The sequence below is a fragment of the Carya illinoinensis genome, chromosome 11 (assembly GCF_018687715.1).
Source record: "Carya illinoinensis cultivar Pawnee chromosome 11, C.illinoinensisPawnee_v1, whole genome shotgun sequence".
Lineage (NCBI taxonomy): Eukaryota > Viridiplantae > Streptophyta > Magnoliopsida > Fagales > Juglandaceae > Carya > Carya illinoinensis.
The window spans coordinates 36,995,817-37,012,381 of NC_056762.1; the positions used below are offsets into that span (position 1 = coordinate 36,995,817).

Sequence of the window (16,565 nt, forward strand, 5' to 3'; positions counted from 1 at the left end):
ACGCATGTACAAACACATTAAGGGTAAGGGCAAGTTCAGTAAAAATATCTCAACACAATTCTCATTTTAACTCAAAATTTTTATTTCGTTATTATAATTTTTTCAAATTTTTATACAAAATATAAGAAGAAGTATAACTTTTTCAAATTCCAATTCAACTTTTTTAAATTTTAAAACAATAATAATACTCAAAAATAATATTTTAAACTTTCACCTCAATTCAAAATTCTCATCTTACTTACTAAATCTGTTCTAAAAGTTGGGCTATTGTGCTGCCTAGAGTTTACAACTGGGCGTGCCGCTAGGCAATTTTTTTCTTTCATTCTTCCTTCCACATTTTTAATAGATTTAAATATTTTTTAAAAAAATTTTGCTATATACAAGTAAAATCGCGTACTAATTTGCGTACTAATATTGATTTCTTCATATTCAAAATTTAAATTAACATTATTTTCAATAAAATTTATTTTTTGACCAATCACATTAGATTAGTACCCATATTAGTATGCAGTTGTGCTTGCAATTAGATTTTTCCTTTTAAAAAATAAAAAAATACACCAATATACTTAAAATCACTTCCTCAATAACTAAATTAAAAAAAAGTTTTTCCTGAACAGTACACTTAAGCGGTGCTGCCCAGCGGCATAAGGGCTTTATTCTAGAGCTTTGCTAGATACAGTCGGCAAATACAGTCGGCGTGCAGTCGGCTGTACGGAATGAATAAACAAAAATTATAAAAAAATTATTTTATATTCAGGGGGACCTACATGAATAAAAAAAAGTTATAAAAATAATTTTTTTTTTCATGTAGGTCCCGTATTAATTCACTTTTTTCTCCACAACTGCACGCCGACTGCATTTCCCGAATGCAAAAAGTATTTCTCTTTATTCTAAGGGTAAAACAATGCAGGGAACAGGGGTTAACAATATTGATATTCAGTTGATCTCAGGACATTACTAGTCATCCAATCGTATACAATAAGACTTCGTCAGTTATGAAGCTCTACTTTTCCTCTTGCATGCATGCAAGCATTTACATGGAACACGAAAATCCAAAGGTGGGGTAAAAAGGAAGAAAGAGCGTATTACAATTGTATTCTACTGATTTACAGTGTGTTTGCTTCCACTCGTTCACGATGAAAGTGCAAGCTCGGCCCAGGCCAGAGAAGACGTCTTAAAATCAACGGATATTGATAAGTCAATTTTGCTCTCTAACATGTTACACACTTCCTTCATGGACAGCCGCTTGCTGGAGTCTGGATGGATGCAGAGATTTACTACCTCACATATAACTTTGAGCTCATCATATCTGAAATGTTTCAACTCTGGATCCACCACATAAGACATAACTTCTGGTAGTTCTAGATAGTCCTTAGCCTGTAGCAGAGAGAGACTTTTAAGTTTTGGAGCATTAACTACCTAAAGATCACATTTTAATATTCATATTTCAGAAAACTTCTTACCCATTCTACTAAGCACCCTTTCTCCTTGCAATACGGAGGTCTCCCACTTATGATTTCCAGCAGAAGTACACCAAAAGCATACACATTGCCTTGGATGTCGAGATGCCGTGCCTCTAGAGAATTTGGAAGGATGCAGATAGCACCTTGGCTTCCAATAGCACCCGAATTCCTTTCTGACCTTGAAAGAATTGTTTTCCAACATTCAAAATCAACTAGCTGCAGTTGAACAAAATTGTTAGAATTTTCAATTGAGGTTTTGGAGCTTTATCACTGCAGTTTCACTAAAAAACACACCATAGAAATAAGGGAAACAGCCATTAGAGTATTAGTATTCAGATGATAAGGATAGGTCATTGATGCAGTCTTTGGCCTAGAAGAGAGTGGGGAGAGGTTTTGGGCTAACCTTGGGGGAAAAATCTTCTGTAAGATATATGGCACTAGAATTCAACTCTGATATGGTAAATGGTGGCTCAAGTGCTGTATGAAGATACTCTAGTCCGCGTGCAATGCCAATAGCAATTTTCATACGCCTACTCCAAGAAAAGTGGCATCCTTCTCCATCTGCAATAAAAGAAAAATGGTCAGATTTGATCTGGTGAAGTACGCATTATATTAATTTTCCAGTGAAGCAGGTTAAAGTGGACAAATATTATAATAAAGAAACTTGACTTACGATGCAGGTGTTCATACAGTGTTCCATTTGATGCATACTCGAAAACCAGCATCCTTGTAAATGGAGTGCTCTCTCTACAATAACCAAGGAGTTTTCCTGTGTTCTCGTGGTTTAATCTTGCCAAATCGGCCACCTGAATAGTATTACAAGAAAAAAGATTCTTGAACTTGGTTGCTTTCAATTTGCCAACCCTGACATGCTGTAATTAGTATGTTCTAGATGCTTTAGGCTAAAGTTTTTTGCAGCAACAAATAGTACCTCTCTCTGGAAGTAGAGCTCAAGATAGCCTGTCCAATGCTCTTCTTTGATGCAGAGGGATATCACTGCAATCTCAGGTCCACCTTTCATCGTACCTTTGTAGACAACACTGTCTGGTGAGGAGCCAATAATGTTGCTGAAGTCTTCGCAGGCTATTTCAAGGTCCTGTCTGCTGTATTGTACTACGTCTTTCAACAATTCTGATTCTGTAAGAAAATCCACCAAATTAAACAATTTATTACTTTCAAACTTCAAAGCATTGAGCAGAGGTAGTATAAGATGGCAAACCCAACCTATGCATACAGTCATATGGTCCTTTCCACTTGTTGATTTCCTCCAGGGGATTATAATAGAAGATTTGCTATTGCACTTCTGAAGTGCAGTAAGAATCGCAACCAGCAAGATAAAACCCACCATGGTTGCTGTTGCTACTTCAAGAGCTAAAAGCCAGGCAGGTTTTGATGGCCCCTGATGCTTAGATACATCTCCCACTGGTAGGCGCGTTGTATTGGCTCTAGTATGGCTTTTGGCAGGTGAAGGACCACCTACAAAAGAATTACTGTCACTATCAACTACAGTAGTTAGAAATGAATTTTTAAAAGGCCATGGGATACACCTAGTATTAGAATGATCAAATGGGCTATATGCAGTCAAATCTTATATGTAAACTGTAAGTTTGGTAAATAAGCCCGTTTGCATCCCTGCTTTGAACTCTAGTGCCTGCTACCATGTTCTGGAAGTCCAGAAATTAGAACTGGGCATATACCAGTCAACAATTCCAAACTTCCAATTGTTTTTCTTCAGTTTGCAATTACTGGCAGTTGAAAATTTTGGGCATGCATGCATACTTGTACCACTACACCATAAAGGAAAATCTTGTCATATATACATACTGCACTGTGTGGCTGGACGCTGCTTGGAATCTTTGTTTTGGAGGCAGTTCCCTTGAAAGCTTGTGCTGCATGAAAGATATAGATTAAGAGAAGATTTACCAATAAAAAAGAAGGAAGTATGAGACAGGCCCTATGAAAGAAACCTTGGAAGGTACTCCAAGCACTTAGGTATGCTCCCAACAAAGAGGTTGTGTGAGAAATTTGCAACTTTTAAGTGACAGAAGCTGGTGAAGTTTGTAATTGCGCCATACCTGAGCAGAAATCGAGTACAAGAGATATGCTGAATAAAGCCAAAACCTTCAACATGTTAAACACGACATCTAGTATCCTAGTGAGCTACTCAAGATATTCAAATCAGATAATCAAATACCAAATTAAAATAAAGTCTCGGACCATTTGCCCCAATTGACTTGCCTCCATATTAGACCACAATAATAGTACATATATTTCCAAATTCACAGTGATACACCACAATAAGATTTTGCAACATCCAATGCCAAAGATGAGAGGGGAAAAAATGGAGTGCACATACAAATGATAAGAAGATACAATCTTTTTTGAATAGCTTAATCATTTGTGTGTTGATAATGGGAACAAACTTATATACTCTGTAACATTTTTCCACATCCTTGACATTATTATTAGCTCTTCATCCAATGTGAAGGTTTAATCACCATTTATAAAAACGAGGAGGGAAACGTTTTGAATAGCAAAACCCTTTCTATGCTACTGGTGACTATGCATCAAGTACTTCTACCATCATTGTGTCACCCGTTTTAACCTTAATCATGTCAAACAAGTGAAATTTGTTACACACTGAAAAGATTGCATAGGCATTGAATGGCGCTTTCTTCCCTAACTATAAGCTATATCTACATTACATTTGTAATCATTTTTCAAGTTAAGGCAGGTTATGCAATGCATACTTTGTAGGATCAATTTATCAATTCGTCTCACTGGGATATTAAGATTGTACCTAGCCATCTTAACACACCTTTCAAAAGTTTGCACAAATCCACACATCCGCATCCAAAACTGCATATTAAAAGGAGTACCATCTTGAGAACTTAAATCAATATTTTAACAGTATGACTCCTTTACTTACTTTCTGTATGCTTCGGATGAAAAATCTGGACTGCCAGCGGCAGGAATATTTCCTTGAAGTTTATTCCTATCCAGCCAAAGCTCCTGGAGATATCTCAAATTTCCAAGCTCAGGACGTATGCCACCAGTCAACTCATTCGACTGAAGGTTTCTGCAACAATAAAAAAAAACCGTTAATGAAGTAAAAAAGTCAAATAGAGCCTAAATTTAAAGCGGTCACCCCCCCCCACCAAAAAAAATAAAAAAAGAGTCAATACTGAATTCCTTTTACATTTTCACAAGACTAGTCGATCTTCCAATCTCTGGAGGAATATGACCCGACAATTGATTCATCCCCAAATCCAAAACCTGGAGAAATTTCAACATGCCAAGTTCTTTTGGTATTATGCCAATCAGATTGTTCCCATGCAGTATCCTACAAAACATCGATTTATGATACTCAACTTCAGCCATACGTTCTCCAAAAAAGAAAAAAAAAAAGGAATTTCAGTTCCCTGCCGCGTCCGCAGGCGGCGGGGGTAGAGGGTAAAAGCGAAAGCATACAATTCTCGCAAGAAGTTGAGTTGCCCCAGTTCGGGTGCAAGAAATCCTCTTAAGGATGACCCAGAAATGTTTCTGCAGACCATAAATTTCCATCACGAAATAAATAGAAGTAATTAGCATAAAGATGCATAGTTCATAGCTACCATCGGATGGGATCTAACTGTGAGAAGAATAATATGCGATTGCGCACCAAGATAGGCAGATGAAATCTTACAGCTCTATAACGTGTTCTCGGGCCTTGGTACACGAAATGCCATACCAGTCACAAGGATCTGGATCGAGGGCATTCCAGTTGGACAAAACCAGAAGTGGGTCTTCAAATATAGCTTCCTTGAAGGTTGTAAGGACCGCAACTGTGCAAAATCCAGAGCATCAAGTAAGAGACTTTATTTGAAGTAGAAACCATAAATGTCAATGCAGCACGTTTGTTCTCCAAAACATTAATTTGAATTCCACAATTAAGATCACACTACTTCAAGAATACTTAAAACTTTCTTTTGGTAAGCAAATGAAGAAAAGGAAAAAAACAACTCCGAAACTAAAAACTTGCCCAAGAGTCATGTTCATCAGGCTGAGTTCTTGACGAAATTTAAGTTCAGAACAGATATTCACAACTCTCAGTCTCTCATTTTCCACATATTCTCGGCAACCAAAGGCATCTTAACAAAATAATCAAGATCTGAGAGTACATACCTTCATATGATGTAGAGGAACCATATTCCGCAAAAAGAATTCCAGATATCAGGCAGAGAAGCAGAAGTGAAGTATACGACGACATTTCTTTCTAGTATCTTCGAGAAAAAAGAGCCCAGAAGAACTCATTAACCGGACACCAAAACAAGAAACGAGAAGGGACAAGAAGCCATAGAGATGTGGGGGTTTTATGAAAGACACTACCCGAAAGTTCAAGACTTTAATACTGTAATTTAGTAATGGAATATGTAGGTTTAGGTAGACGCAGCAGAAAACAAAAAGGAACTGAAAGATTTGACAACTAACAGTGAAAGCAAAGTAGTGGACGAGTGAGAGAGAAATGTACGAAAATGGAAAATGAAAGAACCCAAAGAAAAAATGCGGATGAAACTTGGATTCAAAGAGAGGTTTACTAGATGTAAAATAGCTTAACAAGAAAGGAGGCAGATCATGTAAAGTAGAAGAATTGCATAAAAGGTAGAGAGGTCTTTGTTTTTGGACCTTCGTTTTTAACTTTTTGAAAGCCATTAAATTGTGACTCGTGAGATGAGAAACAGAAACTTACATCTCGGCTGCTCTCTAATCAAGTAAGCTGTGCGTAGGATGTTGTAGGCTTACATAAAGCCTAAACAATTCTCTTTTATTTATTTAATTTTTTTCTGAACTGAAGTAATTATTCGAGAAAATAAGTATTAACATTAAAATGCATCTAGTCTAGAAAATTAAATATACATTCCAAATATCTTTGTTTGAAAACTGTCATTAAGATTGATTTAATATAATTCAATGAAGTCTATTTACTTTTGTATTTTTTTCCTGCGAGGCTAAAAATGCGGATCTGTAGTTTTTCAAATTGTAATTCTTCATTTTCATGTCTATCTTTTTATTTGTATTATTTATTTTATTTAGATAAAAATAAAAAAAGAAATAGTCTCTTAAAAATTTTGTCTATAGAGTGAATCTTTTACTCCTATAGAGGGTGAGGTTTGGAAGCCTTATCCTCCTCTAGAGGGTGAGGGATGAAATCTCTGTTTTAGGTTGAATATTTTCTCTCAAATGGTTGTCTGTAGAGAGTTATAGAAGTTAAGACCGTACCAGTCACAAATGAATTTGTGTATTGGAGAGTTCCAATCGTAAATAGTTGGCTTATAATTATATCATGTCACATATGCATGTAACTTCGCTTTTATGAATGAATGAAGTCTATTTTTTAAAAAAAAAATTCAATGAAACATAATCAAAACTACTTAATAATCAATTAATATAATTCATCACCTTTAAATGTGAGAGAGAGAGAGAGAGAGAGAGAGAGAGAGAGAGGGAGAGAGAGAGAGAGAGAGAGAGAGATTGATGCAAATTGATGTATGACCAATTGGCAATACCACTCATCCCATAGAAAAGAGCTAAGTATATATTTGCTACCATAACGTTCCAAGTGGATAATGTTCCATGTGGAGCAACGCTCCAAATTAAATACCTGACACTCTCTATGTATATTGCACGCCGGCTGTGCATTTTCAAATCTCATGTCTATGCTTTATTTAATTTTATGATTCGGGAAATAATTATTATTAATAAGTAATTCCCAAAAAATTAATCGTTTTCTTCTTTAAATATCTAAACATGCTGCTACGTACTCCTTTCTTTTTCCTTTTAAAGAAATATTTGTGACAAAAATGCCTAGTACTTCATGCATTATCTCTTCATGTTCTTCAATTCAAGTTGTTTCGAATTATTATAAAATATATTCTAACAAGCCTAAGTTTTCTCATGCATTTATTTTATTTAAAATATTTACTAAGAAGTAATTTGTAATTTCTAATATCTGGACCTCGTTGTTTTAGTTTGAATTATCAGGCGCACCAGAAGACGGGGAAAGAGATCAAGTGCTATCGTCATAAATAGATTCTATAAAATTAAATATATAAACTGACATAATTTTGTATGATATGTTAGATATATTTTATAATAAAAATAATTTTATAATATAAAATATATATATATCACAGTATAAAATCACATAAATTTATAAATATATTTTTATAAAATCTTTTTACGACTAAAATATTTCTTGCTACGAAAAGGCTGTTAGTACACTACACGTGTGGTGCTTTCTCCTCGCACGTTAAAAAACCATTCCTTTGAATACTCGACATACAGACAGGGAAAAACAAGAGAGCAGGAGATATCATTAAACAAAGAGCATCCCTCTTGATCAGTACTCAATTAGCAAAACCTCTCTTTGAAAAAACTGGCTACGTACATCGCTAGATCACTTCCTTTCTTCTCAAGTTCTTGCATGTTTTACAGTTGTCTTGCTTTTCTAGCTAGTGCGTGCTTTGGTATTAAAAAAAGAGTACTCGTACCTAAAAAAATGGCAAGGATCTTTGTATATATTACTATAATGAATATAATTAAGCAGTATCTTAATTATGGGTTAGGTAGATATGAAAGATGAATTAAGCAATTAAATATTTGGACAAAATAGTTCTTAAAAAATATATAAAATAAGTAATCGTTTGATATTTTCCTGGGTTTGCCTTTTCTGTTATGGCATGAACATATATATATATATATATATATAAAATATAAATGGAGGTTGTTTAAGCATAAAGTGGGGTCCTCACTGACAGTGCTTCCAAGCAAGAGGATTATATTGAAAGGAAGAGGGAGCCTCATGATTTTCAATCAAGACTAAATAAAATAAATAAATAAAAGATCATGAGATAGGGCTCAACCTATTCGAATTGAGGACATGTCAAGAGTGGATATTGAAGTGCTTAGTTAATTAATATATATATATATATATATATATATAAATGATTTTGACAGTCCCTTGGATTCACATGGCTGGAGCTATCTATCTATCTGATCGGCCAAATAGCGCACAGCACAAAGACAATTAATTAGCTGGGGTCCTTTTGTGGCCAGGATTCTTGATCATCCGGGAAGCCATACTCTTTGGTTGCTGTCGCTTTTCTATCAGTTAATTATTAGCTGGGGTCCTCATGGACACGCTCCACATCACATGTATGCTTTTTCTTGATGAGGACCACTCCTAGTGTTCTTTCTGGTTAATGCTGCATTATTTTTGTTACTAAACATATATCAGAGATGCCTTCTTCCTTAATTTGTGCAAGGTTTTGCTGGCTTTTTGTGCATTAAATTGGGTTTATCCACATAGCCTCCCTCATGATCTTATCTCACTTTCTTTCATTTTTCTTCTATTTTCGTTCCAATAAACTGACTGTACTTTAGGTATAGAAAATGATCCTTTTCACTCGAAAAGAGTCTCGAATTCAATCATTTTTATTCTCTGGAATAAGTAAGTTATTTTATTGATATTCTCAAGTGATCTATAGAATAAAGAAATCCTGTACATGAAAAGTAGTTCACTACTAATATTGGGCATTATTTCATATTAATATTGAATGAAACATCATTGCACCGAGGAGCCGGTAGACGACTCAAGCAATGACCTAACGAACAATAGGTTAAAAAAAATCTACCTAATTATAAATAATTGAAAGTTGAAACTATAAGTACACTTTGTGCAGATCAACATAACAAAAGAGACTAATGTCATGAGACTTTTCCCCTCTGTCATATAATGCCATGGCCATACGGAAGGTGTGCCAAACGTCGGCAAGAAAGCGTTGGGGAGACATTAAGATTGCTTCCGATTATCCATGATTATGTTGTGCCTGTCTTAATACGGGAAGGTTAGATAGTCTGTCCCCTTCACCATCAACTGCATCAAAGAGCTCCTCAAGAAACCTCTATATGTTTTCAATTTTTGGTTAAACATAATTATAAAAGCATATGTCATGTATCCCTATCCATATCATGTGGCATCCAAAGTCTCACTATTCATGGCCCAAAAAGAGGCTGATGGGTAGATCGAATTTCTACTGTTGGAAGTCTTAAAGAAGAGGCAAACCTTAGCTTACTGGAGTGGCTAAACTCATCAATTAATTAATATCTACTCACAGACCAGAAGAAAATACACATATCAGCATCTGTTGTTGATGATGCTGACTATCGACAAATGGCAATTTTTCAACCAACTATGAGTGTCCACAAAGGAATAATCTTACCCACCACGTATACATTACTCCTTGCAGTCTTTCCTATGCACACACACAGAGAACCCAGTACCTGTCGGAACATGTATACGCCATAATTTACTGCAATTTCATTGAATCCAATTTGCATTAAGATTGCTTCTAAAAAAAAAAAACCTGGGTTTAAATAGGTTACTAACTTGAGACAGACTTCCATTGTATTCTGAAAACGGACCTATGGGTTAAGCAAATTGTAAATGACAAATTGTCCTGAGAATTTGAATTGTTCGCTCCCATCCGCCATGGCGTTACGACATTATCCCTTGTGGGGACGTACGCACGCCTGTGAGCATGAGTACTTCTTCATCATTAATGTTAGAATTATGGTAATGAGTATTATGTCACTGGTGTAAGACTTGATCATCAGTCAGTTCATTTACAATTACCCCCATTTTGTTCAGAGAGTCCAAGAACATGATGACAACGTCTCCCATGCATGAATATATATTCAAGGATCGAGCAAATTCATAAATGCTTCATAAAATGGAAAAAACGAATTGGATCGCCCACATATATATATATATATATATATATGCCAATAGATCATGTTGAACAAAAAAAAAATAAATAAATAAATAAATATTAGAAAAAGAATAGTCAAATTCTATATATGTTTACTGATTTCTCAATATATTTTGTATTGCCTGCCTGGAATAAATTTTTAAAATTTAGTTTTTTGAGTTAAATAGTTGTAACTGAATAATTATGATGATTTTTTTTTAATATCTTTTGTGACATTTGGAGCATAAATGACATATGTTACTCAATGGACAAATGACCCATTTTGTGTTGTGCAAAACACACACCAATGATGGTAAATAAATAAAAGCAAACACGATTAAGCACACGACACACAATGTACATGGTTTGGCAAATTGTCTATATCTATAAAGTTGCAAAAATCTTATTAACTAAAGGAGATTACAATTACTTAGTGCATGTTTGGGATTACGGTAAGAAATATAATTTATAATTTTAGAGCTTATAACTTATAGTTTAAGTAATAAGTTCTATTATTAAAAAGTTATTTATTATTTAGAAATCATATATTTAAAACACTTTTAAACATGTAATATTTATTTGGAAACATATTAAAAAAATATTTTCTAAGATAGAAATGACGATTATTTTATTTTATTACAGATTATGACTATATCTTTTAAAGTTTAAAATGACGATTATTACGATTATTTGAAAGTTATATGGGTATTTTTGCCTATTGATAGTCTTTTTAAAATTCGAATTACGTTTCACATTATTTAAAAAAATGCGTTTGCGAAAAAGTATCAAAATAATGATTTTCCTCATCCACACTTTTTGGCTTATTTGAGATTAAAAAATATTTTAATATGTAACAATAAAACGCAAATGACCTAGTTTTTCTATTAAAAAGTTTTTAAGATAATTTAAACACTTTTTGGAACTCTTAACACAACCCCAAACAAACCCTTAATCTCAACTCACACATTCTAGGGCTTTTTGCTTTCTCACACAATATGTTCACTTGACAATTGTTTTCACTCAAAATATGCTGATAATCGTATACAATGAGTCAAATATTACATATTTATAATAAATGGCATTGGAAACTCTACTATACAAAAAATATATCTTTTGCTCGAGCGGCGTGTCGAGCGTGCTTCAAGCGAACAACCAATGAATATTGGCTTGAGCGGTGTGTCGAGTACAACTCGAGCAAATATTAAGATTTGTGTCTCACTCAAGTCTACTGTTGCGTGAGACTCGAGTAAACTCACAGGTTCAGCTTTGCTTAAGCCCGTTGTCACTCGCACCTTGAGCGAACTCACGGGTTGAACTTTGCTTGAAGGCCAAGTTGCATGAAATCGAGCGAACTCTATGTTTCTCAATTTTCTCCCCACAGACGAGTCTCCACATGCAACCCTACATTTTGTAGTTAGAACATGATTCCAACATTTTGTAGTTAGAGCATGATTAAGCGAGAGAACAACGACGAGTACGTTCTAATATCTCTCTTCTTCTTCTTCTTCTTCTTCTTCTTCTTCTTCTTCTCTCTCTCTCTCTCTCTCTCTCTCTCTCTCTATTATTATTATTCTTATTATTTTTTATATTCTTTTTGACAGAATCTAAAAGCATTCTAAAATCATATATAACGTACAAATTATCAACATCTGGCCTGATCTACGAATCACATAAATGCATGCCCCGAACCATGCACTCAAGCACCAGCTCTTATAATTTATTTATTTATTTTCTGACAGTAGGTACTTTATTAATTCATAATTTTACTGATATTAGCGTACGGAGATTGTGATCGCGCTAGTCTCTCGGCCACATGATCGACACGTTCGTACAGTAAAAATTCAAGAAATCTCATTACTCCAGCTTGGTCGACCATTCATGAAAGTACTCATATATGGCGAGCCATCCACATGATCTTTAGGGTTCCAGTGATCGATTATGCAGGCAGATTTGGCGCATTTCTCCAGATATGAGGTTGTCATCACTCCAGCTTGGCCCATTTGGCGCATGCCTGCCATCCGAGATTATGCAGGCAGTCGCAAATGATCGATGACAAACTCAAAAGACTTTTTAACTGTTTTTGTCGCAATTTATTAGTTCCGATAATCTGAAAAAATCTCATGATCGAGTTACTTATAATATATATTGTAAAATATGATTACAAGAAAATTCAAATTTTTCGTGTAATTAAAAAAATTGTTCTTTCCTAATTTAATTGCATCCTATTTAATTTGAACAGTCAAGATTTTAATTTTTGTCACCAACTCCCAGTGGAAGAAAAAGAAAAATCCTCTGCTAGCTAGCTGCATATATAGCTGGCAAAAGACTACCATGTACTAGATCTGGGAATCTGATATATTTCCCCACTTCTCCACTTGCCTTATTATATTGATGTTGTTCCTATAAAACTTTCCAAGAACCCGGGGTTGATAAGGAGGAGGCATGGTGCATGGGCTCGTCACAGAGGGCCCCTTCACCAAGGACTCCAACATGAACTTCTTTTCCAACCCATTTGCAGAGCTGCAGGTCATAATCTCTGAGCACAGCTCCACAGCTCCCTCTGGAATTCGAGGTTCAAATTTCAAGAGCCCAGCATATTCATTCAACATGTGGAACATATAATCATATACATACTCCATCTTCAGATCTTCTTGAATGAAGCCACTCGCTGCTTTTCCTATAGCTTGTGCCTAAACGCATCGTACGCGCATGAAGGTTTTTACGTAAGTATTTTGGGAATTATTAAGAGACCGATCAGAAGAAATGAAGTTTCGAAAGTCTCACTTTTTTCTTGTGCTTGTTTCCCCAATCTACAGCAAATTTAATGGATCTGCACTTGTCGTCGTCCCTTATAGGCCAGTAGTGATGCAAAGGTTTCAGACTTCTTGTGAAGAAATCGTAGTAACGTGGTTTTACAAGCAGCGTGACAGAATCACAGGCTAGAATGTATTTTTCACTCACAGACCATGCCCATCCTTCGATATAAATCTTGTATCTGTGAATGCGTATAAAGGGAATGTATAATATTCTAAGATTAGATTACATGCAATAAACAAGAACATGTATGTATATACCTGTGGGTGCATTGGCTTGCTAAGTCTGATTTCTTATATCCTTGCTGAGATTCAAGGATCCAGTCCTGCATGATTAGCCCAAGAAATGTGATTATTTCTAGCAGTAAAAATAATTAATTTTCTTGGGAAAGTGTAGTAGAAAGTATTAATTCTAATTACTTGGATATATAAGCGAGCATTCCAGTCCTGTGTGTCAGAAAGATTGCATTGGAGGAGGTCTCTCCTGGTTTCAGATACAAAAGGGTTTCCTTTCCAATAGGCGTATGGTTCCCTTTCCATCCATTTGCTTCTATCGTTGCCTTCTTTTAGGTCTTTCAGCAAACTTTCCCATGGCTTTATATTTATCTCAGCCCTACACAAACACACACACACACACACACATATATATATATATATATATATATATAAGAGAATAATTCTACTGATCATGTTAATACTCTACTCTGTGTTTGAATCTAGTCCAATATTGCATAAGTGAGTCCTAGTACTCGAGAAGTCGACCTGGAAGGTGGTCCCATGTTACAGCTAGGTTTTAATTTATAACGTGCGTGGTGGGGTGCTCATATATGGCTTAAAATTAAAAGAAATGATAGTTTGAGTCCTTGTAATTATTAAAAAAATAAATAAATTAAATATACGATTTATATGAAAAAAATTAATTTTTTAATAATATATTTTATTATATTTTAAAATAACTATACGATATTTACATATTTTATAATTATATATAATATTATGTAAAATTAATTAATTGATTGATGAGTTGGACTTATTACTTGTCACTGTTAAGAACACGTGGCCTATACTTTAAAGGCATTTGATTAGAAGATTAATTATCTGAGGATACAAAATTACAACGACTAGATCTTCCCTAGGTACACCATGTTTTGTACGTTGATCAATAGAGAATCATAATCTATAAGCTAATCTTTTGGCAAAGAAAAATAATATTTATAGTCCGGTAATATCTTTAGATAAAAAAAAAATGATCTTTGACAAAAAAAAAAAAAAAAAAAAATTGAGATTCATATAAAAAAATATTTTTTTAATAATAAATTCTTTTTTTTTTTTTTTTCAAAATAAGTATACGAGTACAACTTAAAACTATATCTACCGTCATTTTTATTTTAAATTTTATAATCTTTAGCCTAATGACAATAAAAAATTGTTCCAAGTTTTATCACATGATGATATATAGTACGTATAAAATATCCTCGTTGAATTTCCTCTACATGCATGACTTTCAGGACTGGGTTAACATTCTACTTTTGGCGGTGATCTCTTTGCTGAATCGGTCCACGCAAGGGGATATTGTATTTTTTATTCACACACAAAATCTGCGTATTTTATATAAGAAAAATAAAAAAATAAAATAAAATAAATGTGATGTTAAGTACGTGAAAGTGGTAAGTAGAATTACTCGTTAATATAACATGTATGGAACTTACTAACTCTGTATTTATAATGAGTTACACTGTATGTATATATATATTAACATATAATTTGTTTTTTTTTTATATTTTTTTATTTAAATAATATATTTACGTATCAATACGTATATTTAAATAGAAATGTTAAAATGACTAATAATGTATTAGTGTTGGGTGCGGAGAATGATGGATAAACTTATTTAATTATAAAACAAGATAAATTAATTAAAGAGAAGCCGTCACAAGTACTTACCAACCCCAGAAGGACCAATCAGGGAAAACAATGTCCATCGTCCACTTGTCACCGCAGTATCGAAACAAGGGCGGCGGGCCCGTCGTGTTTGCCCGACGGTAATTCTTTGATCGGATGACGGGCCGGTCATCGCAGTCAAACATCAGCTCCAAGTCCGGAACCTGCCCAGGGTACCTTCTTAGCAGCTGGAGAATCCCCCATATAGTAAAAGCGTCTCTTGTTTGTATAGATTTCTTGTACTTCTCAATATACGCCTTGCCTTTGAATATCACTAGCCGGAAATGTGCCGTCCTGTTGGCTTTTTCCACCATGTCTCTTGTTATTCCATCGGCCTTCCATGGACGTAAATCCTCGTGGATCCACCGGAAATAGTCCGGGCATACGGGTGTTGATGATGGGTCGAGATCATTGGGGCTGAAGCTTGTAGGGTAATTTGTTGGACAGCTTTGTGGTTGGTTTCTTATGGAACAGTTTAGTGGGATCTCAAGTTTCTTGGTGGGTTTTTTATGTTTTTCAGAGATTCTTATAGTTACGTTCCTAGAATTATAAGCGGAGAATAAAGACTGCAGGGAAGAGAGAGACAGAGAAACAAAAAAGTGATAAAGCGAAGAACAATATGATATATATACAATTCAAGTACTCTTAATTATGAGCTAAAAGATCAGTACTTACAGTGTCAATCCGAACAGATGCCATAAAGGTTAGGGTGATGAAAATGATACAAAAGAGGGTGGTGGTGGCGGCGGCTGCGGGTCCCTTCTTCAACCGGGGCTTCCATGTGGTTGTCTCTGAGAAAATTCCAGCAAATCCAGATCTGCCCAACATGATCGGGGAGCCTGCCTCAATTTCTTCCTAGACTTTCTTTCTTTCTGTGTTGTATTGCAGAGAGAATTAATGAGTACTGATCATGATCAAGTACCACTTGGAAAAACTGTACTAGTTTTTATTAATGAAACTTGCGGCCTAGAACAAAAGAAATTATCATTCGGAAAAAGTACCAATTATATTTTTTAGATCTCTCTCTCGCATTAATTTCTAAAAATCATATCAATTAGAAGAAAAGTCAAAGTAACAGCTTCCAACCTGGTTTGTTTGTGTGATCCAGGATCTCTCCAGAAAATTACCATAATGTCGGTACGCTATGGAATTTGAACAGGGCAATGACGTGTTGATCAAATTGAAGTCTGATTATATAATTGAGTTGGCCAGGTGACATGACTAAGGAAGGGACAACGTACTCATTCAAAAACTAATCCCGCAATTTCACGTTTTAAAAAATAAATAAAAATCGTGGCCATCTAATTTTATGTCATTCGCTTGATCAAATTGATAATATTTGCTTCTTTATAATATATATTCTCGTTCTCGTCACAACTGCAACTCCTCACATGAAAAAAACAAAGCAATTAAAGCAAAGCAAAAGTAGATCAAAAAGAGGGGCCGCCTCCTCGATCCATGGGGGAGCCAAGGAGACCTTCCCCTATACTGGGTGTAGGGTACCCTCTAATCTCTATCGCGACAGTGGGAATTTTTCAATCCCCATGCGAGAGGGCTTG

General features: G+C 34.9%; 2 protein-coding genes across 3 annotated transcripts; both read right to left on the reverse strand.

Annotated features, from left to right (window-relative positions):
• Positions 1–920: 920 nt before the first annotated feature.
• Positions 921–6,114, reverse strand: LOC122281425 (probable LRR receptor-like serine/threonine-protein kinase At1g63430). Its single transcript, XM_043092890.1, has 13 exons — positions 5,628–6,114; positions 5,149–5,287; positions 4,935–5,006; positions 4,663–4,806; positions 4,393–4,542; positions 3,431–3,538; positions 3,288–3,352; positions 2,688–2,939; positions 2,395–2,600; positions 2,137–2,269; positions 1,867–2,024; positions 1,464–1,679; positions 921–1,377 (listed from the first exon to the last, which is right to left on the reverse strand). Exons 1-13 carry the CDS (start codon positions 5,710–5,712, stop codon positions 1,132–1,134), a joined length of 1,974 nt encoding a protein of 657 aa, XP_042948824.1. The 5' UTR covers positions 5,713–6,114; the 3' UTR covers positions 921–1,131.
• A 6,246-nt stretch (positions 6,115–12,360) lies between these two features.
• On the reverse strand, positions 12,361–16,244 carry LOC122281426 (O-glucosyltransferase rumi-like). 2 transcript variants are annotated; one of them, XM_043092892.1, is made up of 7 exons: positions 16,093–16,244; positions 15,682–15,878; positions 15,010–15,572; positions 13,486–13,678; positions 13,327–13,391; positions 13,037–13,247; positions 12,361–12,942 (listed from the first exon to the last, which is right to left on the reverse strand). In XM_043092892.1, the coding sequence occupies exons 2-7, from the start codon at positions 15,832–15,834 to the stop codon at positions 12,589–12,591; spliced, it is 1,539 nt and encodes a 512-aa protein (XP_042948826.1). In that variant the 5' UTR covers positions 15,835–15,878; positions 16,093–16,244; the 3' UTR covers positions 12,361–12,588. The 2 variants fall into 2 exon arrangements, with proteins under 2 accessions (XP_042948826.1, XP_042948825.1); XM_043092891.1 differs by lacking the exon at positions 16,093–16,244 and having other exon boundaries at positions 15,682–16,056.
• Positions 16,245–16,565: the final 321 nt, after the last annotated feature.

What these genes read in the sequence shown, in the direction of transcription:
- LOC122281426 (XM_043092892.1), bottom strand. Translation starts at nt 15,834, where the DNA reads ATGTTGGGCAGATCTGGATTTGCTGGAATTTTCTCAGAGACAACCACA. An exon ending in CATCTGTTCGGATTGACACT is followed by an intron (nt 15,573 to 15,681) that starts GTAAGTACTGAT and finishes TCTTCCCTGCAG; the next exon opens with TCTTTATTCTCCGCTTATAA. An exon ending in ATGCTCGCTTATATATCCAA is followed by an intron (nt 13,392 to 13,485) that starts GTAATTAGAATT and finishes CTAATCATGCAG; the next exon opens with GACTGGATCCTTGAATCTCA.
- LOC122281425 (XM_043092890.1), bottom strand. Translation starts at nt 5,712, where the DNA reads ATGTCGTCGTATACTTCACTTCTGCTTCTCTGCCTGATATCTGGAATT. An exon ending in TCGACTAGTCTTGTGAAAAT is followed by an intron (nt 4,543 to 4,662) that starts GTAAAAGGAATT and finishes TTATTGTTGCAG; the next exon opens with AAACCTTCAGTCGAATGAGT. An exon ending in TCATCCGAAGCATACAGAAA is followed by an intron (nt 3,539 to 4,392) that starts GTAAGTAAAGGA and finishes ATTTCTGCTCAG; the next exon opens with GTATGGCGCAATTACAAACT.